Source organism: Phyllostomus hastatus, unplaced genomic scaffold (assembly GCF_019186645.2).
Source record: "Phyllostomus hastatus isolate PE091 unplaced genomic scaffold, TTU_PhHast_1.1 phas_scaffold_21, whole genome shotgun sequence".
Classification (NCBI taxonomy): Eukaryota; Metazoa; Chordata; class Mammalia; order Chiroptera; family Phyllostomidae; genus Phyllostomus; species Phyllostomus hastatus.
This window is the reverse complement of record NW_025334017.1, coordinates 18,168,676-18,193,491: the sequence shown is the minus strand read 5'-3', so window position 1 is coordinate 18,193,491 and position 24,816 is coordinate 18,168,676. Positions and strand designations below refer to the sequence as shown.

The following is a 24,816-nucleotide window of genomic DNA, read 5'->3' as shown; positions in this document are numbered from 1 at the left end:
AAGAGTTCTATATGCATGATCTCATTTAATTCTCGGAACAGCATAATGAGGCATTCTAATCACCCTCATTTTACAGATGAGGCCCCTGAGGCTAAGGGAAGTCGCATAACTTACACTAAGGCCTGATTCCAGAGCTAGTGCTCCTAACCATTAGGTTCAGCTGTTTCTCACTGTAAATGCTGTTCTTAGTTATAAACAACCTGGTTTCCAGGAGTTTAGTTTTCAGGATTGGTTGGTTTCAACTGCATGTGTGTTTGAGCAGGTAAAATAACTCAGGTGTACCAGTGTGTGCAAGGGAAGGGCTTATTTAAACATTTGGATAACATGAAATGCAAATGAGCTAAGGACAAATTCAAAAGTGACTCTAGGCCACCTGTGTGGTTCTTGCTTATAGACTTAACTAAAGATGAGGATATTTTATCCTTAACCTTGTGTGTTTTTTGGGCTCACGCTCTCAGAAGCGATTGAAAATTTTAAGCTTTAGGGTTTTCTTCTTCCTTTTAAAAAATCCTATTTTCACAATGTGATTAGAAACAAAATCCTTAGACAAAATTCTATGAGGTGGTAAGAACAAACATTTATCAAACACCTACGTGTCCCAGGTGCTTTTCTGCTTTTACTGTCTCTCTGAGTGGGATTCGTTTCCCTCTTTTACGGTTGAGGAGACCAAGGCACCCAGGAGCTAAGTGACTGTCCCTGTTACAGAGCAGGAACTCTCTAATATCCTATCCCTTCCTTACCAGGTAGCACACGCTCCAAAGTGGTTTTGCCTTCCCATCATGGAATACAATTGATTCCCTGAGGCCCAATCTGTGAGGCCTATTCTCAGGGCTCTCAAATTTAGTTCCATGATATAATAATAAATAGGAAAAGTTATTTCTCAGGGACCTATATGCCATTCTGCAAAGGTATATATCCCAAAACAGAAGGTAAAACCCCAAAAGAATGCAAAGGAGTTCCAAGTTGTGTGGCCAGTCTTCTGCGACCTGTAGGCTGATGGGTCTGCTCAGGTAACCATCAGATACCAGATCGCACCAAATTCTCGGTGACACCATTTAGCATGAAAACAGTGCTAGTCCTTGAGCACAAGGCTCTGCACTGGCTCTTCTGGCTGCCTGGGCTGCCTCTGCCTTCACACCCTTCCATTCTTGCTGCACAAGTGCCACCTCCTCGGAAAAGTCCTCCTGACTATCCTAGCTCCCCACCAGCCTCTCTCTAACCTTTTACCTAGCTCTGCTTTATTCCACAACACTTATTACATTATATGTGTACTTGCTTATTGTATTTTGCTTATCTTCTCCAATAGATGGAAGTCTCCTGAGGGCTAAGACTTTGTTTGTTTTGTGCCTGGATTAGAGTAGGTGCTTATTAAATAATTATCGAATGAATGAATGGATGCTGTGAACAGAGCTGATGTGAATGAATGGGTGGATGGTGTTCAACCTTTACAGGGCTATGCTATTCATATCCTCCCTCTGTCTGATCTACAAAGGGAAAGACATGACTACAACCACCAAAGAGCAGGAGAAGCCCCGAAAGACGAGAAATCCGAAACCTCCTGCCTCAGATTATCAACATGCTTAGGTCTGGCTTTGCCAAAACCATGAAAACCCTGGACATTTAAGAACACAAATTAATCTTGCAAAATGGAATGGATATTTAAGGTAGTTAATTCCAGAGAAAAGAATAACCCAATAAACAAGTTTTCCTTAAACAGGCAGACTAGGCAGCTGTGTAGGTTACATAGTATTAATCATGTTGTCAGCGTCATCCTTTTGAGAATGGCAGAAAGACATGTTCTACTCAAGCTGTCCCCACAATAGAGTGATTCATGGTTACAGACCCCACCTGGGGCTGCTTCTGGCACCTGCAGACTGCTGGGCAGTGACCCAGAAGTGGCCCTGTGAGTAAAGAGGTAGCTTTGGCAGTGGGAGCTTTGCTCACGCACTTGAGATAATGCTGCGACTGCCCCAGAACCAAGCCAGCCTGCCCCACAGAGTGGGTCTCTTCAAGCTTATGGAGGCACATCCTATATCATGTTCTAGGCCACATCCCTTTAGGGTGGCTCGCTCTCTGCTCCGCTATAAGGATGTGTTTTCATATAATTTGAAATAATCGGGTACATTGTGCATTCACCTAGAAACTGAACAGCCTTTACAGCGAGGACTTGACAGAAACTGGAGAAAGCACCTGAGTCTGGGGGACTCATGGCTCACTCACCTTCCCGCCTATGCTACCCCAGCTCCTGAGGGCTCTCGTCCCCTCACACCGGCTGCTGCTCAGGGGATCCCACTTCCCTTCTCCCTTCTGGTGCCTCAGCCAGCACACAGGCCCCTTTTCATTTTCAGGATTTTCTTTCTTTTCTTTTTCTTTTTTTTTTTTAAATCCTCACCCAAGGACATGTTTATTGATTTTAAAGAGAGGGGAAAGGAGGGAGAGAGAGAGAGAGGGAGAGAAACACTGATGTGAGAAACATCAATCGGTTGCCTTAGGTACTGACCGGGCACCAAACCTGCAACCTAGGCATGTGCCCTGGGGAATCGAACCCACAACCTTTCTGTTTACAGAACAACACTCCAACCAGCTGAGTTACACCAGCCAGGGCATCAGGATTTTATTTCTAATCACCATTGGACACAGGGTTAAAAAAACCTAATATGTGGGACTACAACGTTTCCAGAATCTTCAAAAGCTATTCCACTTATGGCTCTGGTATCATTTCTGACTTCTTGCAGAGCTGGTGACCAGCAGCCCAGTTAGATTTCTGTTTTCTGCTTTTATTTCAGAAATTGGGAGTTCACCAAACCTCTTGCTTCCTTCTGTTTCAGGCTTTCTGGGGACAAAAACAGATCCTTTCTTCCCTTTCTTCGGACAACAGGTTTCACTGGAATTCGAAGTGATTGTTCTTCTAAATTAAAAACAAACCCCGAAACCATTCTGTCTTTTCCAAACACCTGACAACATGCTGGCTGGGTGGCAGAAGCTCAGAAGACTGTATTTATTGATGGACAGATTCAAAATAAACTGGGCTGGCCTCACTTTCAGGTTCTCCTCAGTACAGACGGGATGACTTGTTGTTTCTTGTCCCGAGGTTGCCCCAAGTAGCCACCCTACGGGGTTCCCCATCTGCAGTTTGGTCGGAAACAACATTCTTTAGCAGCCTTGATGCAACTGGCAGGGTAATGCCACAGCCTGCCTTTGTAGGCAGGAGGCAGGGGCATCAGCTGCATTGTTTCTGGATGTTGGCATAAATGTGGCCTTGCCCTGTGGTCCTTCAGAACAAAAAAAAAACTTGAGGTTGAATCCCTTTTGTTGGGGTAGAGAAGGGAGTGTATTGAGCTTCATGGAAGACAGAAGACTCTGACAGATGGGGAAAGGGTCACCCCTGCAGCAGGGGGTCGGACTGGAAGTGGGTACTATGGCAACCCACTGAGAATTGTCCTTCGAATTAAAGGATGGTTGGGTTCACTGGGTCTGCCCAGGCGGGGAACCTGGCTGGGTCTTTGTCAACTGACAGATGAGAGGCTGCTTTGCAGCTGTGTGATTTGACGGTTGGGTTGTGTTCAGACAGCTCTCTGCTGTGGAGATGACATCACTCCCAAGTCTCACTGCATGAGCATGTGTAAGCCAGTGGCAGACCCAGGAGGGATGCAGTGGGAAAGGCTGACCCCAGGTTCAGGCAATAAGCAGTGGATTTCTGTTCGTGTGTATAGAGAATATGAAAACTAACTAAAAGTCAGTGTGTTTATTTTTTAAAAAATTTTATTTATTGATTTTAGAAAGAGAGGGGGAAAGAGACACCCATTTGTTGTTCCACTTATTTATGAATTTATGAATTCACTGTTGCTTCTTTTGTATGTGCCATGACCAAGGATCAAACCCACAACCTGATGGCGACACTCTAACCAACTGAGTTTACCTGGCCAGTGCTTGTTTTTTTTATTATTTTCATGCTCAAACAGTTCCAAATAACGTCAGTGATAAAATACTTCTCCCTCACAGGAGCAGACTTCTCCCACACCCCCACCATCACTACCTTCGTACACCACTGGGATAAACAAGCCCCAGGTGGGAAAATGATAAATCAGCAACGAAGTAAACAGAAAGCAAATGACGCCTAAGGTAAGATAAAAAATGTTCTTTTACCCAAAACTCCACTTTGTGCGATGGGCCTTTCTGTTGTTTAGCTTTCTGTTTCAGTTACCTGTTGCTGCTTTTAAAATCACCCCAATACTTAGTGCCTTAGAGCAACAGTCATTTATGTGCTCACAATTCTGCAGTTCTGGCAAGTCTCAGTGAGAACGCCTCATCTCTGTTCCTGCTAGGGCTGGCACTTCCTGGTGGGCACTTTTACCCCTGTGCCTGCTGTCTCAGCTGGAATGGGCTAAAGATCCGGGAGTGGCCAAGCAGCTCGCTCTTTCCAGGTGCCCTTCCACCGAGGCAGGTTAGGCTTCCTCACAGCATGGTGGTCTCTCCTTATGTGGCAGCTGGCTTTTCCCAGAGTGCACAGCAGTGGTTAGGCCCTTTTAATGTCTGGCCTTAGAAGCCCTAGAACATTATGTCTGCCACATTCCATTGGTCAAATCAATCACAGGGCCAGCCCCAATTCAAGGGGAAGAAAAACACTCCACTCCGTGATGAAGGAGACATTACTGTGACCATCTGGGGAAACACCGTCTACCTCATATTGTTTTCTCAGTCATAGCAAGGCACTGAGTCATTCACATTCCTCCTTTAATGGTGATAAAAACTTATCAAGTTGGAAAAGATAAGTCTAGATTTGACTTTTAAAAATTAAGACCTTTGCAATCATCATGCTGTGGTTCTGAAGGAAAGATGGCCTCTTCATGCATTACTAAGAAACAAGAGATGATAGGACTCCAAGCATAGCAATGGCATTTGAGAGAAAATATTAAGATGGGCCTGGCTGGCACAAACCTAAAATCCAAAGCATGCTCAGTTCTATGAGATTGTCCAGTCCATAGGTCACAGGTTTGGTCTACCTCCTGAGAAAACCTCAAATGGCCACCATATTTTGGTTATTATTCCTGGGTGTCAGATAATCCTCTGCACTTTGATTTACATCCATCAAAACCAGTATTGTTGGAAATGGACTGACCACAGGATTCTTCTGAGCATCAGAATGTGAGTCTTCCAGACACTGTAACCTATGCTATCAATACCTGCGGAAGGTTGCTATAAACTCCACCCCAGGTCAGAGAATTGCATCTCTGCCCAAACAGGATCCACGTGAGAGCAGATCTGCATCAACTGATTCCCTGGTCTTTTCCAAGCACAGCTAATACACCTCTACACATACAGAGCTTTGGTTTGGAAAGCATTTTCAAACCCAGTGTCTCATATTCTCACTATAAATAATCGGGTGAGCAGGTGGGTCCTGTGCCCACGGTTTGCACTTATAATAGTAGAATAGAGGTCATAACCTCCTTGGGACACTGCAGAGCTTCGATGCAGAGCCTGGGGAAGAAGCAGCTCTCCTAACTCTTCTTCCTCCAGGGTTTGTTTTTCCAGGGTTCTTGTCGCCTGCTGGAGCACAAGGCTCTTCAGCTCCTGTCCTCTTGGCTTTTGTGCCTGGACTGATGGCCTCTTCTGCCTTGCCCTTCCATAGGTTGAATCCTGAGCCTGTGGGCAAGTGCAGCCAGCCTGACAGCACGGTGGGGCCCGGCTCCCTACCTTTAAAAGGAGGTTGGGTAACCCTGCATTCCCCATATCTGGAGCCCAGGCTTTCCATCCAAGAAGGCCAGGAAGTGGGCCTGCCGGATAGTTCTGTGTCTGTGGTTTTACCCTACATTGGCCTGAATGGGCCTCTTGGGGTCTTTAGGCTCTATAACTCTCAATGTCCACAATTTTCCTCTCGCAGTAAAAAAATAGGAAAAAAAAAAGTTAAAAAGTGTTTTGAGTCCCTTTGTGCCACAAACTCTTGGCCAAAGGAATAACAGGGGTCTGGGATCTCCCTTTCACCCTTCGCGTTCTTTCTCACACTCATGCAGGATCCCGTTTCTGTGCCCCCAGCCCCTCCTCTGCTGTCCCCCAGGCGCCCCTGTGCCAGCCCCGCCAACCCCCGACTCTCCCTCCCTTCCGCTCGCCCCTGCAGTCTCCTCCCGCGCCCGGCGCCCGGCTTTTGTTGCCCGGGCTTGTTTCTAACTTGAGAGTGTCGCCCGGCTCGGCGCCAGGTCACGTGCGTTAGTGACAACCTCTCGCAGGGTGGCCCCGGGGCCCCGGCGCCCCCGATTGGTGGACCCAGTGCTGGCGCGGCCCCGGGGCGGGGCCCGAGGCGGGCGGAGCGGCCGATCAGCTGTTCCGAGCGCCGCACAACAACAAAAGGAGCGAGAGGGGCCGGCGGCGGCCAGCGGCGCAGCAACAGGAGGGCCGGCCCGGCCCCGCGCCCGCCGTCCCGGGACCCGCAGCTACCTCAGCAGCCCCGCGCCGCGTCGCGCCCGCCCGTGCCGGCGGAGCGAGGCGCTGTTGCTTCGCCGCCGTCCGCGCTGCAGGTCAGGCCCACGTAAGTGCGGGCGGGGCCGGGGCCGCGTCCGCTCGTCCCGGCCGCCCCGGCAGCCCCGGTGGCGCAGCCCGGAGCCGCGCGCCGTGCCCTCGGGCCAGCCCGCGAGGTCCCCGGCCTCCGGCTTCCTCCGGCCGCTGCCGCGGGCCGCCACCCCTTCCGCGGGACTCGCAGCCCCGGGTGCGGGCAGAGGCGGCCTCGGGGACCTGGGCCGGGCCGAGCCCCGTTGCGGGGCGGCCGTTGGGTGTTCGGTTTCTGCCTCCTCCCCCGAGCGTGCCTGTTTTCTCGGCCGCGGCGGGACCTCCTCCACCTCCTCACTCCCCTGCGCTCCTGCACCCCGCAGTAGAGCTGGGACTGCGCGCCCGGGGGCTCTTGGCCTCCGCCCTGCGACTCGTCCCTCCCGGGCCTCGCCCCGCGCCCCCTCCGCCAGACACCTGGCCCTGGGTCACGCTCCGTGGCACCGTGGGCCCTCCGCTCCCGGAACCCGGCGACCGCAACCTACGCGCTGGATCTTACACATCACTCTTTGAGGTCGCACCTGTAGAGCACTTAGTTTACTTGCCCATAATTGAAAAATCCTTATCAGTTTACGAGTAATCCACGCTGAAAGCTCACGCCATGTAGTATAATGCGTGCTTTACCGTATTATTTTGTGAATAGGAAACCCGAAGTCCTGAGAAATTGAGTGATTTAGACAAGGCCACACAGCCAATTGAAAGGACAGGATGTTTTCTCTTTTAAAGATGGAGATGAATTTTAAGTGACTGTTCCTGTTCTAATCGTATTTCCCAATTATGTCTGCTTATTATCCTTTATGTTAATTCTGAATCAAGCAGTTAAGGAAGAGCCCCTTTCCATCCGTAACTTCCAAGGATTTGGGCATACATTGCTGAAAGTAAACGTTTTCTAAATACAAAGTAGTTTTAGGAAAGTGGGGAGGGGAGTCACCCGTGGGAGTCATTGAACAGAAGTTATGAGGTGCTCCAAGATTCTGACATCACTTGCCTGGTAATTGAAATACATTTTTCATTGCACATGTGAAAAGCACTTGGGAAGCTTTTGGTTTTAAGTCTCAGACACTGTTAATTCTGAACTGGCAGCATAATTTTCAAAGGCCCCTGCCTGGAACCAGGGTCTTACAAATTTCTATGACCAAGGTCTCTTGTATTTTTTTTTTTCATCTTTTGTTCTTTTCTGTGAGTGCTCTCATATGTTTCTCTTGGGAATGACCCTACTCTCCAAATTCAAGGTTAACAGGCTATGAATTACCACCTATTTCTGTCTTTGTCCACCATCATGCAGCCTCAGGGCTGATACCCTTGAGTCCCTGGGAGAGTAACTCTCTTGCAGCTAGTTGAATAAAGGTCAAAGTGGAACAGGCAAAGACAACTTTCTTGCTTGGTTTTTCTGCAGTTTAAAATAGATTTTAAATTACTCAAATCAGCATGTTTTTTTTTTTTTCCTAAACAAGTGAGGGGGGCAGGATATAAAGAGATAATTTTGAGGCTGCTTTTCAATGATGATGTGGTTTGTTGAGCCACCTGGTATTTCGAAACTGTCAAGAAGCCACAAGTGTACATGAAGTTAGATCATCAAAGTTGTGGGGGTTTTATTTTTTAATGTTGTTTTTGGAGCCGCCTACTGGCAGCCAACACCAACTGAAACAGCGCTGTTCTCTGAAGTTCACAGAGCCACAGTTGAGGCTGGAGGGACCCTGAGAGATCATGTGCAGGGAAAAGCAATGTACTTGGAACCAGACAGACTGAGGCTGTAATGCCAGCTCCACCCCTGACCGGCTCTGTCACTTTTGAGCAAGTTATTTAATATCTGATCTTCAGTTTCCTTATTAGTATAATGGGACAAATAAGTACCTCAGGTCCCTGTCTCATAAAATAAGCATTCAGTAAATTGTAGCTCTAATTATTATGTAAACATTTTGCAGGTAAAGACACTCAGACCCAAAGATGCTAAATTACTTGCTCACAGTCAATCAACAATTGCTTTGGAATGAACTTGTGGTGTTAATATTTACCTGCTATGTGCCAGGTGCTATTAAGTGATACACACTTAGTATTCATGTTGGCACTGTCATCCCCATTTTAAGGGTAAGAAAACTGAGGCACCAAGAAGTTCCTAAATATCTTAAGTTCAAACAAGATGCAAGTAGCAGAGCCAAGATTTCAAGCACAGCTGGCTGTTTCCAGAGCCGTACTCTCTCTAGGTTGGTGCTGTCTCAAAAATGAGAAGCTGACAAGCTCTTCCAGACCAGCAACTCCTTTTCTAAGTTCTCGAACTATGTAGAATGCACTTCCCAATAAGTATCAACTCAGCCACCTTTCTCTGCTCACAGAGCATTTCTACTCGTGTAATATAATATGCAAAACATTGATGATGAAACGTTAAGTAACAAAGCAGGGTACAGAATTGCGTGTTCACCAGACTGCAACCAATGATTTAAAAGACTGCATTGTAGAAAAAGCTAGAGGAAAATGTACAATAGACTAACAATGGCTGCAACAAGACATGGAATAATACCTATTTTCTAAACTTTTTATAATGTAACTTCATTCATTTTATAATGAAAAAGACATTTTTTAAAAGGGAGGTACCTTGAGCCAGGATTGCAGGGACAAAGCTGCCTTCTTGAAATGCTGGGGTGCAGACAGACTGTTGGTTTCTTTTCTCCATTGGGGTGAGACTGCTTGGCTTAGGTTTAAGGCTGAAAGCTTGCAGATGCCCCAAACAAAGGCAGCACTACCACACCTAGGCTTCTTTGCCTCTACCTCTATACTAAATTCCAGCTGTGTTTGTAAATTTGTCCTCTTAGGAATTTTCATTTTAGTTTTATCATTGCCCTCCAGTTGTGAGTATCAAAAAGTCAGTGACATGCAGGGAGGAGTGACGTCTATTCTGCGTTGCCCTTTAGCTCCACATAGAACCAGCCCAGTGGAGAACTTCTGTTCCTCGGCAGGAGCCAAGGTCAAGAGTAGCAGTGACTGGTTTGGGACAGTCTCTGGGTCATTGGCAGGATAGGCAAGACTCCATTCTGTATCCTTCCCACTGAGCTTCAACAGGTGTGTTACAGTGTAACCAGCAGGTGACACTTCCCACTGAGGTTCAACAGGTCACCAACAGTGACTTGGAAAGATGATGATGAGCTCTTCTCTTGGCTGACTGGGCTCCAGAACACCACACCCAAGGCTGGTTGCCCTTGCAGGAGGCATGGGACATCCGGAGACAGCCTCTGACTACAGGAAACCAGAAGATTGACTTGTGCTGCCACGTAGAAAGCACCACTGGAGACACCTTTCCTGTGACGTAGTTGTGCCTGTGCCAGGATAAGCTGGCTCTCCTCACGTGGGTTTGGAGCTGTAGCCAGAGGGGGCCGCCTGCAGTTGGAAACCCACAGCTGCCCAGCCACAGTGGTCCCAGCAATGTTCTCTGCCTTGTAGCTACCACTGATCTGACCTGGACTCCACGTGGCATCACAGTTGGGGAACAAGATGCTCATTTAGGAGGGGCAAGGGTCTCCCTGTGGGGTGTGTTCTCTCCCTCCCCTAGCCCCCCACTGCCAGCTTCCTATCTGGTACACAACCTGCTTCCAACCCAGTGCTCTAGGGAACTGGGATTAGTCTCTCAGCTGGTTCAGCGGACACAGAAATGTACTTGGGGCCAATATCTGCCTCCACAATTCAAGAAAAATGAGGAAAAGATTTTGAAAATATTTTCTTTCCCTCCTAGTTTATATATTCAAAACCTTTATATCAAACCCTATGATAGTTATTCTTTTGGAACATGTGTCATACCACAGTAGGTTAAGCACACAGCCCACCTCTCTTCTCACTTCTCTTGCGTGGAACTTAGAGCTGAATTTGAATTCTTACATTAGAGCTCCAGCCTTCATGATTTGGCCATGTTGCAGGAAGACTGGTTATGCAAGTGACACATCCTGTTTACCCACCTTCAGTATTTAATGGCTGAGGGTGATGGGTTGTGACCACAAAAGTATTCAAATGTCATCGATATGAAGAAACACTGGTAGTACTACACAGTTGTAGTAGCATGCCAAACAACTGTCTTAATCCAATTTGCACATAAAGAATTGAACCAGGAATCTAATCAGCTACAGATTCTAACTACATTTACAGCTGAAGATGGCTGTTTTGAAAGTGAAATGTCAAAAGTCTGAAGTTATATCATCAGGTCGGTTAATCCTTGCCTATTCCTCCTTTTGGAGGGCAGATTGGAATATGATCATGGAGTTCACATGACTTGCGATTAGCACTTCTGCATAATCAGGACTTGCAACACCCAGATTGTTCCTGAGTTTTTAAAAAAAAGTCTGAAGTTATGGGTTAAAGCCTTATGCTCATCAGAAAAAGAAGTGTTGTTTAGTGAGGCACTTTTCATCCTCCCTGGATGGTCTCATCCACTATTATGGTTTCTGTTACCTGCTTTGTGTTGACAACTCCCAAGTCTGTGCCCTGAGCTGAGACTGTGCCCTTGAACTCCACAGCCCTATATTCAGTCCACCTACTAGACATGTCCAGGTGCATGACTTGCAGATTACCCAAATTCAACCTCTAAACTTCCCAAACTGCACCTCCTGTAGTACTCCTGTTCCATTACATAGTCGCACTGTCCTCCCAGTTAGCCAAGCCAGAAGCCTGTGTCATCCTTAACTGGTCCCTCCCTGTAACTTGCCCTCACAAGTTAAGCCTGCCCTCACAACTGTCCATCTGAGTCTGGAGCTGTACCGCAGGTGCCACATTCCCAATTTCAAGTTTCCACAGTGTTCCTTCTGCCCCTTCATTCTTGATCGTCCCAACCACTCAAGATTAAATCATTTATGTTCCCTGACCTTCACCTGCATAGGTCTGAGGGACACCCAGTAATTCTTCCAGAGGACATAGCACACAGGTTGTTAACCTGCCATGGGAGGGCTTTATTTACTGCCTTTTTCCCTGCACTTAGCACTACACCTGATGCATAATAAGTGCTCGATAAATATTTGTAGAATAATAGTTGACACTGACTGAGAACTTTGTGCCAAATTCCTTGCCAAGTAGGTTGCCTGCCTTATCTCATTTTACAAGTATAGGGTCAGGGAGACCATCTAGGAGGTGGTGATTGGCAAAATCTGGAGAGACACCAGGAAGGTTGGCTTCAACTAGGATGAGAGTGGTAGAGGGAAGTAGGTGGATTCGAGCCACACCTGCAGGTAGAGTCAGGACTTGCTGATAGTTTGGAGGAGGGGTAGGGTAGGAAGGAGGGAGAATGGTAGGGCTTAGAAGAAGCCAAGGGTAACTGCTAGGTTTGGGGCCTGAATAACTGCTAGGTGCTGCTGCTGCTCCATACTGAAAAGGGATAAAGGACAGTATGCAAGTTTGTGTGTTGGGGGGGGTGGGAATTAAGTTCTCTTTGATATGGGTTAGGCTTGATATGCCCATCAGGTAACCAGGAAGACATGAATATATAAATCTGGAACTCTGGAATAAGGTCAGACAAGGGTGGTTCCTCATTTTGAACTCTCCAGAACTCCGTGAGGTGAAACTACTGCCAGCTGAAATGTGTCACTTTGTAACTCGCAGAGTGCAGAGGCAGCGGCAGCAGGGGCAGCACTGAACGCAGGCACCCTGACCACTACTTCCCACTGCACAGTGAATGGCTGGTCCTGGTTCTAGTTGCCGTCCTTAGTTTTCTACAGTGCACATTTTCCCATGCCAGCTGTAGGAATTGTTTTGAAGGTCAAAGTATGCTGTCCTTACAGAGTTTAAAAGTAATCGGGTACACTTGTAGTCACATACAAGAGATACAGAGCACAAGAGAAAATGAGCCAGTGAAGGATAAATGCCTGGCATGGGGTGGTCACTGGGTACTATTGCCGGGTTCATTTGGCAGCTTCTGGCTGTTGACTATTACATAGAACAACTGTTAATATCTAGTTTTTGCTCCTCTACTTACAAAAAAGCAATACTGTAGTCTGAAATTATTTAAATTTATAAATTTTACTCAAATTTATCCCTTGTTGTAAAAGTACAGATGTGAAAGAGAACCAGCTCCTTCCTCCTTTTCTTTTGCAATTCTCCAATAATGTTGTTATTCACAATGCTGTATCTTTTTAAAAATGTGAATTCTAGGAGGAATTATAATTTTATTTAAAAGAAATAGTTCCCTTTCTGGTGTGGCTCTGTGGATTGAGCATTGGCCTGCCAAGCAAAAAGTTGCTGGTTCAAATCCCGGTTAGGGCACATGCCTGGGTTGTAGGCTAGGTCCTCAGTTCGAGGCATGCAGGAGGCAACCAGTCGATGTTTCTCTCCCTCCCTCCCTCCCTCACCTCTCTCTGTAAAATCTTTTTTTTTTTTTTAAGAAAGTTCCTAGTTCATATGGCTTGTCATACTTGGGTGTTAATAGTTGAACAGCTGAATTTCTATGTTGGATGTGATGCTACGCTAAGTGCTGAGGCAAGTAAAGTGGATGGTATGGTCCCTGCCCTTAAGGAGCTCTCTGTGCCAGGGTGGGTCTGAGCGAGAGGGGCCCTGGGTACTCTCCAGGCCAGGGGTTCGTCTGAACTGAGTTGTGAAAGTAAATTCTGCGATCACTGACCCCACATTCAGATTTTTTACATTTTATTTTTCAATTACAGTTGACATTCAATATTATAATACACATTCAGGTATACAGTATAGTGGTTAGACAGTCATACTTTACAAAGTGGTCCTCCAGATATTTCAAGTACCCACCTGTTACCACATAGCTATTACAGTATCATTGACTCTATTCCCAATGTTGTACTTTGTATCTCCCTGGCTGTTTTGTAGCTGCCAATTTGTACCTCTTAAGCCCTTCACTTTTGTTAGCCAGTCCTCTAGTCCCCCTCCCCTGTGGCAACCATCAGTCTGTTCTCTACATCTGTGCTAAGTCCTTCCTTTTTGTTTCACATTTTAAGATCTGTACAAGTTGTGTTTCAGTAGTCATTCATGCTTTGTAAATACCAGATATTGCAGTTCTTACACCTGGCTCCTGCAGAAAAGGAAGATCTGTGACAGAAGGCTAAGGCCTGTGCTTCTAAGGGTGTGCATGTACGTGTGTGCACTTTCAAAACCACACACACACACATTATGTAAAGACATGCTGATTTGAAATAACCTTATTTTTCTGTTTTATTTTAGGGATAATGACTGTTCTTCTCGCCCAAGTTGAATAAGCACCGTGTGCACTTTACTCTCCTGTCAGTGCCGTCAGGCTGACTGAAGACAGGGGTTCTGAATCTCAGCTATAAAAACATCCAGCCAAAGTCTCAATCTTGCCTTAAAAATGTTCCAGAGATTGAATAAAATGTTTGTAGGTGAAAGCAACACTTCTTCTAACCAAGAACCAGAATTCAGTGAGAAAGAAGATGATGAATGGATCCTTGTCGATTTCATAGGTAAGGTGTCCTCCACCATTAATCATCACAGCAAAAGTGCAAACACTCGCATCTCACTTTTTGCATAAGTAAATCAGTAACTTCAGAGGTTTTTCAGCCTTAAAAATAAACAAACAAGAATTTCTATTAAAAGAATTGCAGGAAACATCCTGTGCCAGGTGATCAGCTCATGAAATTGACTGACGTCAGACCTGCCAGTTTTGCAACTCTTACGCCCTGATCAAATCAGGGCACTTCAGTAGAAAACCCTCAGGCTAGACAAGCAGTAGCATATGGCTTGTTATACGTTTACTCAGTAGAACAGAAACAGTCTGAAAACCTTCTCACAGAGCCAGAATAATCCATCCCCTACAGTGATACATCACACACGTACACACAGTGCTCAGAAATTATTTTATACTCATTATGGGTGAATATAAATGGGTTTTTTTCTGATCTAAATGAAGGAATGTGGGCATCAGCTAATAGTAGTGTATCTCTCATCTTTAAGACACTTGCACTGGTTTGTCAGCAGAAGACGAAGAAGAAGACATCAATGAAGACTCACCTACCAAGCATCCTTCAGTCTTCTCCTGTTTACCTGCATCTCTTGAGTGCTTGGCTGATACAAGTGATTCCTGCTTCCTCCAGTTTGAATCCTGTCCAATGGAGGAGAGCTGGTTTATCACTCCTCCCCCGTGCTTCACTGCGGGTGGATTAACCACTATCAAGGTGGAAACCAGTCCTATGGAAAACCTTCTCATCGAACATCCCAGCATGTCTGTCTATGCTGTGCATAACTCCTGCCCTGGTCTCAGTGAGACCAGCTGCGGGACTGATGAACTTCATAACCCAGGTAGTCCAAGGTATGTCATGAGTATTTGACTCTTTCCACAGACATTCTGTTTAGCACATGGTTTATTTATTTCTCCTACCATTCAAAGTAAGTTTTTAGAAGATGCAAAAGTAATTTTGTTAGAGATTTATGAAGGTATACACATAGTACACAAAGCAGTTGATGGTATTAAAAAAACTTGTTCATTTTAGATTTTCAAAAAGTTCCATATCCTCTTAACCTATTTTTTATTGTCTTCAAAGCCCTTGTTAACATTTCACCACATTTATTCTCTCTGCATATGTATATATGTGTGTATATATCTATACATACGTGTTATCATTTTGCAGAACCTTTTAAAAGGTAGTTTACATGCTGAGTGATTTTCAGCAATAAACACTTAAAGGAAGAGGATGATTTTGTAGGAAACAAATGACATTCAAGTATAAGATACTGTGAAAAAGAAGAAAAATTATAATATGCTCTAGTTATATAATGGAGATCTAATCCATTTATAATATGCTGCTAATGAATGGAAAGAAAACACTGGCATTTCTGTTAAGTATCTTAGAATGTAACTCTGCTATTGTAAGACTGGATTATTTGAGGGTATCAAATTCAACAAGAACATTATGTCTTAAAACATAACTCTTACTTTCTTCCAAGTAGTTCTAGCCAAGTCACGTCAAATGGCTCTTAACCTTGAAAACCTGAGAAATCTTAACATGAAGTAAAATGGCAGCTTTACCAAAACATTTTACTCAGAGTTATTTTCTGCCTCACAGAGGGAAGATTTCATACCCAAACAGTGACATGGGGGTCCCCAGTGGTCTGAAAGGCTGTTTCAGTGCCAGGCTGGTAGAGGGCCTGGACAGGTTCAAGGAAAGGTCTGGTCAGTGAAGTTTGGTGTGTTCCAGCTTAGAAACATTGTGTGGCCTTTGTCTAGGGAACATACTCAGGATTGCGCCCTCCTACTAGAATAAAGCCCATGGCAGCACTGATTGTCTCAAAGTCTGACTAGGCCATGATGTGCACATTGGAAGGTTCCCTGTGGTGTTGAAGTGTCGTGGGGCGCTGGCACTATCATAATTCTCTTCGTGCCTGTCTAGGGTACAGGTGACTGATTCCTTGGCACAGTTCAGGTATTCCTGTAGTTAGTGCTGTCGTCCAAAGGGCCTCTCTGTTGATTGTCCAGGCTCTGACTCTACAAATTAGACCATTGTATATATCTTCCAATTCCTGTTTGCCAAGTATAAACAAAGCCCAGGCAGCCCATTAATTTAACTTTACCAGAGTTTACTGCACTGTTAGGTCTCACCATTGTAGCTTATCTTGAATGAAGGTAGACATATGCTTGTATCAAATTGAAAAACAGTTTGCTTAAATAGTTACCTAGGCCTTCTACTAGGTAAGATCTTTGATGGGAAATGTTACTTTAACTGGCACTTTATTCAGCCCTGTAAGCTTATCAAGAAGTCAGTGAGGCATTCCAACTAAAATTTAGAATACAAGTTTTTGGAGGTAATATTGATTTAATTGCTTTATATTTGATTCAAATTAATTTCTTCAGTTCTTAAAAATACTTCCTGAATTTTTTTTATTGTTGTTCAAGTACAGTTGCCTCCATTTCCCCTCCACCACTGTCCCCGCCCCACCTACTCCCACCTCCCACCATCATCTTTCCCGCCTTTGGTTTCGTCCATGGGTCCTTTATACAAATTCCTTGACAACCCTTCCCCTTCTTCCCCCCCTCCCCTCTGGTTACTGTCAGTTTGTTCTTTATTTCAATGTCTCTGGTTATATTTTGCTTGTTTTATTGACTAGGTTCCACTTACAGATGAGATCATACGGTATTTGTATTTCATGCCTGGCTTATTTTCATAGTATAGTACTCTCCAGTTCCATCCATGCTGTCGTGAAGGGTAGGAGCTCCTTCTTTCTTTCTGCTGCATAGTATTCCATTGTGTAAATGTACCACAGTTTTTTGATCCACTTATTTACTGATGAGCACTTAGGTTGCTTCCAGCACTTGGCTATTATAAATTGTGCTGCTATGAACCTTGGGGTGCATAGGTTCTTTTGGATTGGTGTTTTAGGATTCTTAGAGTATGATCCCAGCAGTGGAGTTACTAGGTCAAAAGGCAGTTCCCTTTTCAGTTTTCTGAGGAAATTTCATACTGTTTTCTACAGTGGCTGCACCAGTCTGCATTCCCACCAACAGTGCACTAGGGTTCCCTTTTCTCCACTTCTCCAGCATTTGTTGTTTGTTGATTTGTTTATGATGGCCATTCTGGCCAGTGTGAAGGGGCATCTTGGTAAATTCTTCCTGTTTCTGATCTCACCTCTGAGGAATTCCATTCAATAATTTAGCATGATTAATAGTCACTTTAAACTTACTGGCATTTGTATATATATTTTTCAGTATTTAAAGTGCGTATGTGTATACATATAGTATATATATATTCAGCTTTGTAAATAACAGAGAAACAGTGCATATGCATTGCAGGAAATTAGAAAATGCAAATATGCAGAAATTTAAAATGACATTTTTATTACCCAGTGGGGAATACTGCTGAGACCCTAAGATATATCCTTCCAAATTATTTTCCTGTATGTACCCACACATGCATGTGCGCGCACACATACACACACTATTTTTAACCTAAACGGGATCAAGTTGCATATACTATTTTATACTATTTTACAATCCACTTCTTAGGCAATGATCTCCACCTTTCTTTTTTTAGTAAAATTTCACTTCACCTACACAAACCATGTTCCAATTTTCTCATTGGAGCCCAGAATATTTCATCTGGTTTGTACACAGCAGTGTCCAGTTCAGGCCCTTGTACTACATCTGGTTCTATGTTTGCAGTTTTGGAGCAGTGAAATGTCATTTCTTAATATCTTGTTTGTTTTTGTATCTTATGTTTTGATATGACAGTAGGGAAGTTGCGTAAGTACATTTCCATATATAACATCAAAAGAACACATTTAATGTTATATAAATTCTTTCTGAACATAAGAAAGTACTGCAAATTATTATAATAACGAAAATCTTATTTACTATCCTTATTTTTGGACTTGAAATTCTTATAAGGCCCACTAAATCAAGGTAGAAATTAGATGTTACCAAAATTAGGGGAATGCTATGTAGTAAATAAATATCTGTATTTTTTGAGCAGGAAATAAATCATGTCTTTCAAAAGTTAGATCATTTCCATCCTATCCTTGGAGGTATTAACACAGGGCACATGAAAGTAAGGTGCTTTATAATTAGAGGCGAACTTCAGAGTGTGTGTTTTATTGTGTTTCAACCTTTATAAATGCCATAATCTTAAATTAAATAATACATGTGTAATTTAATGACCCATAGTAAACCAGTTAAATTAAAGTTGGCCTCCTAACAGTAAAATTAAATAGCATTTTAAATCTTACTAGTGATTTAATAGTTCACCACTTAACATCTGTAGGGCCAGGGAAAGCTGCTTTTGAGACTCGCTGGCACAGAGTAAGTATATTCCCTCTGACACTGTGTTATCAGTCTGAGCAGGAAGTTAAGGACTCAAGGTGCCCACCTTTTAAAAACTAGGCTTTATTTTAACTTCTATTAGTTTCTTAATGCAACCTGCTTTGATTCTACTATTTTTTAAAAAGCAATACATTAAAAAAGAATAGTGTTTTTCTCTAGTGATTATAAACAGAATACATAACTGCCCTTTCTGTATAACATAACCCTTAAAAATCTTAAAATTCCTCATCCCTTGTGTTACTGTAATTTAGATATATCCTACTTGATTAGCTTTTACTGTAGAAAACAATACATCATATGGTTTGTCCCCAAGGGTCTTCATGACATTGCTGTGCACATACCATTCCGAAATGTGTCCTGTCGTGATATAATAAGCAGGTAGCATCTTACTAGAAAGGTGTTAAGTGAGTAGATTTTCCTTATATAAAGTTTTATTAAGTACAGTTGTAAACCTTGTTTCCTGGGACATTTCACTTACAGACAGCAAATGTCTGTGAAGGTGCTGTGGCCACAGTGCATCACTACTCACCTTGCTTCATAACTGCGGTCCTTTGGAGTAAGGCCTGTGTTAGAATCCTGGTTGAGTCAGTTAATAATTGTGACCTAAGCACATCTTTGAGCCTTAGGTTTCTGATCAGTAAAACTTGGGAATTAAAATATTTTCCTATTAAGATCATGGCAGGAATTAAAATACACAATATTTGCAAAATAGTTGGCAAATGCAGATACTCAGTAAATGTCAGTTTCCCTCTTAGAAAAGCACATACGTGTTTGCTTTGTAATTGAAATTTACTCAAAGTGTAAAGCATTTTTTTATTTTTTCAAAAATGGTCTACTTAATTAACCACCTGTTGATTATTACATGGCATGTTTCTGTTCAAAGTTGGCTGCTTCCTTCTACCATTGTCAGTCAGAATGGTCACAAAATACAAACTTGTCTGTCAGCCATGAGACACTAAGCTCTCATTCAGCCGTAAGTTAGTATGGCAGATTGAATTGCTAAGTAGCTTCGCAATTTTCATTAGTAACATACTCTATTTAACACACACCCATTTTCTTCTGTTTCAGAGTGGAAGCTCAGAATGAAGTGGGGCAGCACATTCACTGCTACGTTGCAGCTGTTGCTGCTCACACGGCTTTTCTGGAACAACCTAAGAGCTTTCGCCCTTCCCAGTGGATAAAAGAACACAGTGAAAGACAGTGTCTTAACAGAAATAGCCTTCGTCGCCAAAATCTTACCAGGGATTGCCACTCTCGGCAAGTCAAGCACAGTAGCTGGGCTGTCCATCAGCCCTGCCCACGGCAGTACAATTACTAAGAATTTCACGTTTGGTTGGTTGGTTTCTCTTGGTTTGTACATGTGTGTGGATGTGTGTGTTTGGATGGTGAAGATGCTGTCTCTCTACAGCCAGTTGATGACCAATCACGTAATTTTATCAGTGTGTTTAGACACTATCTTGAAAGCCAGATTTACATGCTGAATATCACATAATGCCTTGCTCTTAACAGTTACTTTTTTGTAAATTTTTTCAGAGTATTTTTGGAAACATATCAATACAGTTATAGTGTTTGGTGTTTGGGGATGTCTTTAAATCTATTAAAGTGTACATAAGTTAGTATTTTAAAGACATTTCTTCTCAAGTATGAGAATAGGCATCTTTCAGCTTCACTTTATTTTGCATTACTTAATCAATCTTTTGAGTAAGCAAAAATTTATTCTCAGGGTCAACCACACACTTTATTGACCAGTACTTGATAATCTTTTCTGTATATAACAAATACATTTTTACACACTAATATGAGCATTAACAGGTTAAGTTGCCATGGTTATAATGGAATTATGGCTAAATTCTCTTTTGAAAGAAAACTTGATATATTTTTGTGTGCATGGGTTCCCCCACCCCAGATTAGCCATGGAGTTCATTTTGGAATTCAGGTACATTAAGTGTTAGTGAACAGTACATTCACTGATACCAACGTGACTGTGTGACGTGGTACAGACATTACAGGCATCGTGGGACAAAAGCACTTGTCTCATGTGCGGAGGGAGTCAGTTAGACCTGTGAAATTGTATTTGGGAAAATGTATGTCCATAACTAACCTATTAGTCCACTATTTAAGTTGTTTGAATTCTTTCCTGCCAGTTCTGCTCACGCACCACCTCACATCATCTGTAAATTTAGAAGTCCTTGTCCAGGTACTTGAGTGACTTCGTATTTATATCTGCCCCAGGGAAAAGTGATAGGCTTTGTATTTCTGATACCGTGATCAATCCTCTGCAGTGGAGCCTGTCCTGCCAAGTGGCAAGCAAGCAAATTCCTGGCGATTGCCTTTCATGGCGTCTAAATGAAGAGGGACAGTTTGGCTTCCTTGAGTTTTCATTTTTTGTTTTAAGTTACGCTTCAGGCAGAATCTTTAACCACTTTGGCCTCTGTCTCCTCCAGCAATGAGGGAGCAGTAGTAGTTACCTCACTCACAGCTGTTCTGAGGACCGTGTCCTGATTTGAAGCGGGGCTCTCCAGAACTGTACCTGTGTGGTTCCAAGGGCCTCTCTGCTGAATCCAGTGATGAGGGTGAGGCCTGTGGCAATTGTTCTGCCACAGCTGTTCTTCAGAGTGTTGGTGCTAATGAGGTCAGGGGGCAGGGTTCGATGCCCACAGAGGCCAGGTCACTCGACACAGAGAAGATCTACTCCTTACCTCTAGTCAGTCACTTTATTTTTTAGCAGTTGTGATGGGTTTTGCTGAGCCATCCACACTCTGAAATCTTCTGAAATTAAAATAAGCACATTTATAATCCAAAGCACATTCTGCTTACAGAGCAGTAGTATCACCTTCATAATCAACTAGCTTAATTTTTCCATCTTCTTTGCCACCCTCATTAAATAAGTACATGTCTCTACAATGTTTCAAGGGAAAACGCAGCATGTAGTTACATAAAGTATTATTATATTTCTCAGTAACTCTGTAGCAGCTTGATGCAGGCAAGCATGGGATACTTTTTTAAGTGAAGAGCTGTGCTCTTCTGACTAGACTGGGATGTTGAGAGTCAGAAACAGTCAAATAGTGTAGTTACATGGTGGTATTAGGTGATTCTTCTACTGGTGTTGATGAAGTGCCAGGAATGTCTCTTTAGAACAAGAGTCTAGATCCCCCTTCTCTCCGTATTCCCCTTCCATTTCAGCCACCCTTTTATTTATTTGTTTTCTATTAGGGGCCAAGTCTGTAAAGTTTTGTCAAACTGAGCTAGAAGTTTGTTACTATTTGTGTTTACTTGGATTGGGAGATAAGGTAGAGTTTTCATGAAGGTGTGTATGTTTTACATCATGTTTGTTATAGGGCCATATATTGGTAACTTGAAAATAGACCAGCTAAATGTTTTCTTGATGTAAGCCTCTGAATACATTGCATGCAAGTTGTTAGTACCTCACGAGCTACAGAAGTTCAGCCAGGAGAATTTGTTTGGCAGTGTGGACAGATTTCTATGTAAAACTACAATGGTCTTTTTTTACATTTTTTTTCTTTTTTCAGATTTCCTGATACTTTAAATTCATTTACATCCCCATTAGTTACTGCCTTTTTGTTTTCCTTATCTAGGCCTAGTTTTTTATGCCTTGTTCCTGGAAGACAAATAATTTCAGTCTTTGGGATGTTTTTTCAGGGTAAGGGCTACCACACCATCTGTGATATTATATTGTGGTTTCTGAAATTGGCACATGTAAGAATTGGAGAAAGTAGTTATATAATTCAGTTCAAGTTCTTGGTCACTAGATGTTTGTTAGGCATCTACTATGTGCAAGACAGAAGACCACTAATAACACAGAATAATATTAGCATGTTAAGTATTCTTTGAAACATGGCCAAAATACAATTTATTATAAATTATTATTTTTGCTGTTGTAAATATTAGTGGTTTACAGTGTGCTGTAGTGCATATTCCTTAAAAATTCAAGCCATGAGAAATAAGACCCCTTTGAAGTGAGTGCTCTGTTTTTAAACTGATAATCCAGAATGTTACTTGGAAGAAGTCTGGAATGTGTGGTGCACAGAAGCAGGTCTCATGAATAAGTTTCTTAGTTTTTATAATGCACCATGTTTCTCAAAGTTTGTGTTTTTGTTAATAAAACATTTTGTAATGTATATTCTATGTTTATTCTTCTTCCTCAAGTAATTGAATTGTGTACTGCACTGTAAGCTGAAGATTAACCATCCATTATTTATCTTTTGTGGCAATGCATTTTCATGCTTGGCTGGGTGGGGAATTGTTTACAGAACGTGCAAAGTGATTGGATTTTTGACTTCCTATTCCAGGGAGCTTTTTTGTACATTAATTTTTCTGTTCATTTTTCCAGTTCCCAGGCAAACTGTTGCTTTTTACACGTCTTCTCTGTTGTATTAGTACCTTGATCCTAGTAAGACAGTTTACCTAAAACTTGAGCGGGCTGTTCAGCATTGCCCATTGGTTTTACTTCTCAAATCTGCAGCACACTGGTGGATAATCTTTACGTCTTCATTGAATCGGTGTTTGCTGTTTCTCTTCCTCCTCAAGGAAATATATTCTTTATGTCTTCTTAAGAGAAAAGAGCAAAGAAGAATATCTTTCTTATCCTCATTTTCTTTGAGTTAGAAACAAAAAAATGAAGGACTCCAACTAGAAGACAGACATATATGTTTAATTATATAGATTAATGGAGAAAGTTTAAGAGTTTCCAAGTATTATTTTTTGTTTTTAGAATCAGTTTAGAGACTGCTCCTTGTATTGGAGATACTAGCATATGTTACCTTAAAATTATAAGACCCATACACAGATTAAATTCTCTTAAAAGTAGGGCTACTGTAATGGATGGTTTCGCTGCCATCACTTATGTTGATACATTATAAATGGCATCCTTATCTACTTCTTTTAATGCTTAAAATTCTACGCAAAATGCTTTAGTTAGAAAACCAACTTAATGCAATGGTGTCAGCCTTGCCATGTAGCAGTTTCACTTGAAATTTGACACCAGTGTCCGTGATTTGGAGAAAGGTGCTGGAAGGAATACAGATCAAGATACCCTATTCTATTTGCAACAGTATCCTATATGTGCGAGAAGTTACTATTCAAAGGAAGGCAGCTTAAGTGGATCATGTTTTGTATGTCATTGAGAATTTCCCTTACACCACTTCTTAAACCTTGTATAATTGTTAAATGCCCAGGTTTGCTCTGTATTTGCCCTAGGTGTTAGTATTTGTTTTCTAGCTGGACTTCTGGAAACCAAACCAGTACTTGGGGAGGTTAGATCTGTATGTTTCCTGGCTTGGTGTGTGTGAGTGGTTTTGCTTGCTTTTTGGTTGCATTTTCCTCCAGAGGTTTGGAACTTTAATCAATAGTTGTGTTATTCAAGGAAAAAAAGTGGCTTTGTTTTTTTCTCAAGTAAAATTGTGAATTGTACATTTGCTTTTCAAGGGCAGGGCATCAGTTGTAGAGACTGAAGAGTATTGTAGATTGTACTATGTGCCTTCCTGATGTGTTTCTGGACACAAACTTTTATTTTTTAACAACTTGAAAACTACAAAGGGACATTTGGTTAGGTTCTATACTGTACATCAATCTATGCATAAATGGCAGCTTGTTTTTCTTGAGCCACTGTCTAAATTTTTTCTGTTTTTATAGAAATTTTTATACTGATTAGTTCATAGCTGGTCAGTTTTATACACAGACTAAACAATACAGCACTTTGCCAAAAATAAGTGTAGCATTGCTTAAAAATTGTGTATTAACACCAGTTCTTTGTAATTGGGTTCAGTGGTGCATTTAGCACCATCTGGAGTTACGGTTTTTAATCTGTCAGTAAATAAAATGTCCTTCAACTTCACATTTGTCAGCTCATTTTTTTTTCTTTATGGTCATTAGTCTTAAAACTAGGTACATCTTAAAATATTTGCTGTTTAGTTTTACTTGTCCAAAAGATGTGTTTAATATATACTTTAAATACTTTGTTTTAAAAAAACTTGTATAAAATAAGTGTATTATATCACAATAGCCACTTAAGTGAGGATGAATTTGAGGGTAACTCCAAGCCAGTACTTTTTCCTTCCAACTAATCTGTGTTAAAAAAAATATATATATATATAATTTAATACATTGGTCCGTAGACTTTTTAAAGCTGTCTTAGTGAATTCTCAGTGGCTCTTCTCCCACATGAATGCAGACACAATCTTTACAAACATTATAGAGCAGTATGGACATACCCTGTGTCTATTAATGCCCCCTGGTAGGGACCTCCAGTCTAAATAGTCCAGTGAACAATTCAAAATGCTTGAACAGGTAGCTCAAAGAACTCTCATGTTAAGAAATCCTTGGAGAAGATCAGCATTCTAGAACTATAAGCTATTTCAAGATGGATTTAAAAATATATATTTTATTTACTGATTTTTAGAGAGAGGTGAAAGGAGGAAGAGAGGGAGAGAAACACTGATTGGTTGCCTCTCCCATCCCCCCAACAGGGGACCTGGCCTGCAATGCAGGCATGTGCCCTGACT

General features: G+C 42.5%; 1 protein-coding gene and 1 non-coding gene across 3 annotated transcripts; both read left to right on the top strand.

The window, feature by feature from the left end:
- Positions 1-6,316: 6,316 nt before the first annotated feature.
- TP53INP1 (tumor protein p53 inducible nuclear protein 1) lies at positions 6,317-24,149 on the top strand. 2 transcript variants are annotated; one of them, XM_045861148.1, is made up of 4 exons: positions 6,317-6,512; positions 13,693-13,949; positions 14,440-14,794; positions 19,364-24,149. In XM_045861148.1, the coding sequence occupies exons 2-4, from the start codon at positions 13,838-13,840 to the stop codon at positions 19,611-19,613; spliced, it is 717 nt and encodes a 238-aa protein (XP_045717104.1). In that variant the 5' UTR covers positions 6,317-6,512; positions 13,693-13,837; the 3' UTR covers positions 19,614-24,149. The 2 variants fall into 2 exon arrangements, with proteins under 2 accessions (XP_045717104.1, XP_045717103.1); XM_045861147.1 differs by having other exon boundaries at positions 6,317-6,523.
- LOC123833426 lies at positions 10,717-10,847 on the top strand. Its single transcript, XR_006788258.1, has one exon. It is a non-coding gene; the product is annotated as a U8 small nucleolar RNA (small nucleolar RNA).
- Positions 24,150-24,816: the final 667 nt, after the last annotated feature.

Excerpts from the sequence above, each read along its gene's own strand:
- TP53INP1 (XM_045861148.1), top strand. The coding sequence starts at position 13,838 with ATGTTCCAGAGATTGAATAAAATGTTTGTAGGTGAAAGCAACACTTCT. Across the intron at positions 13,950-14,439 it reads GATCCTTGTCGATTTCATAG|ACACTTGCACTGGTTTGTCA; the intron begins GTAAGGTGTCCT and ends CTCATCTTTAAG. Across the intron at positions 14,795-19,363 it reads CATAACCCAGGTAGTCCAAG|AGTGGAAGCTCAGAATGAAG; the intron begins GTATGTCATGAG and ends CTTCTGTTTCAG.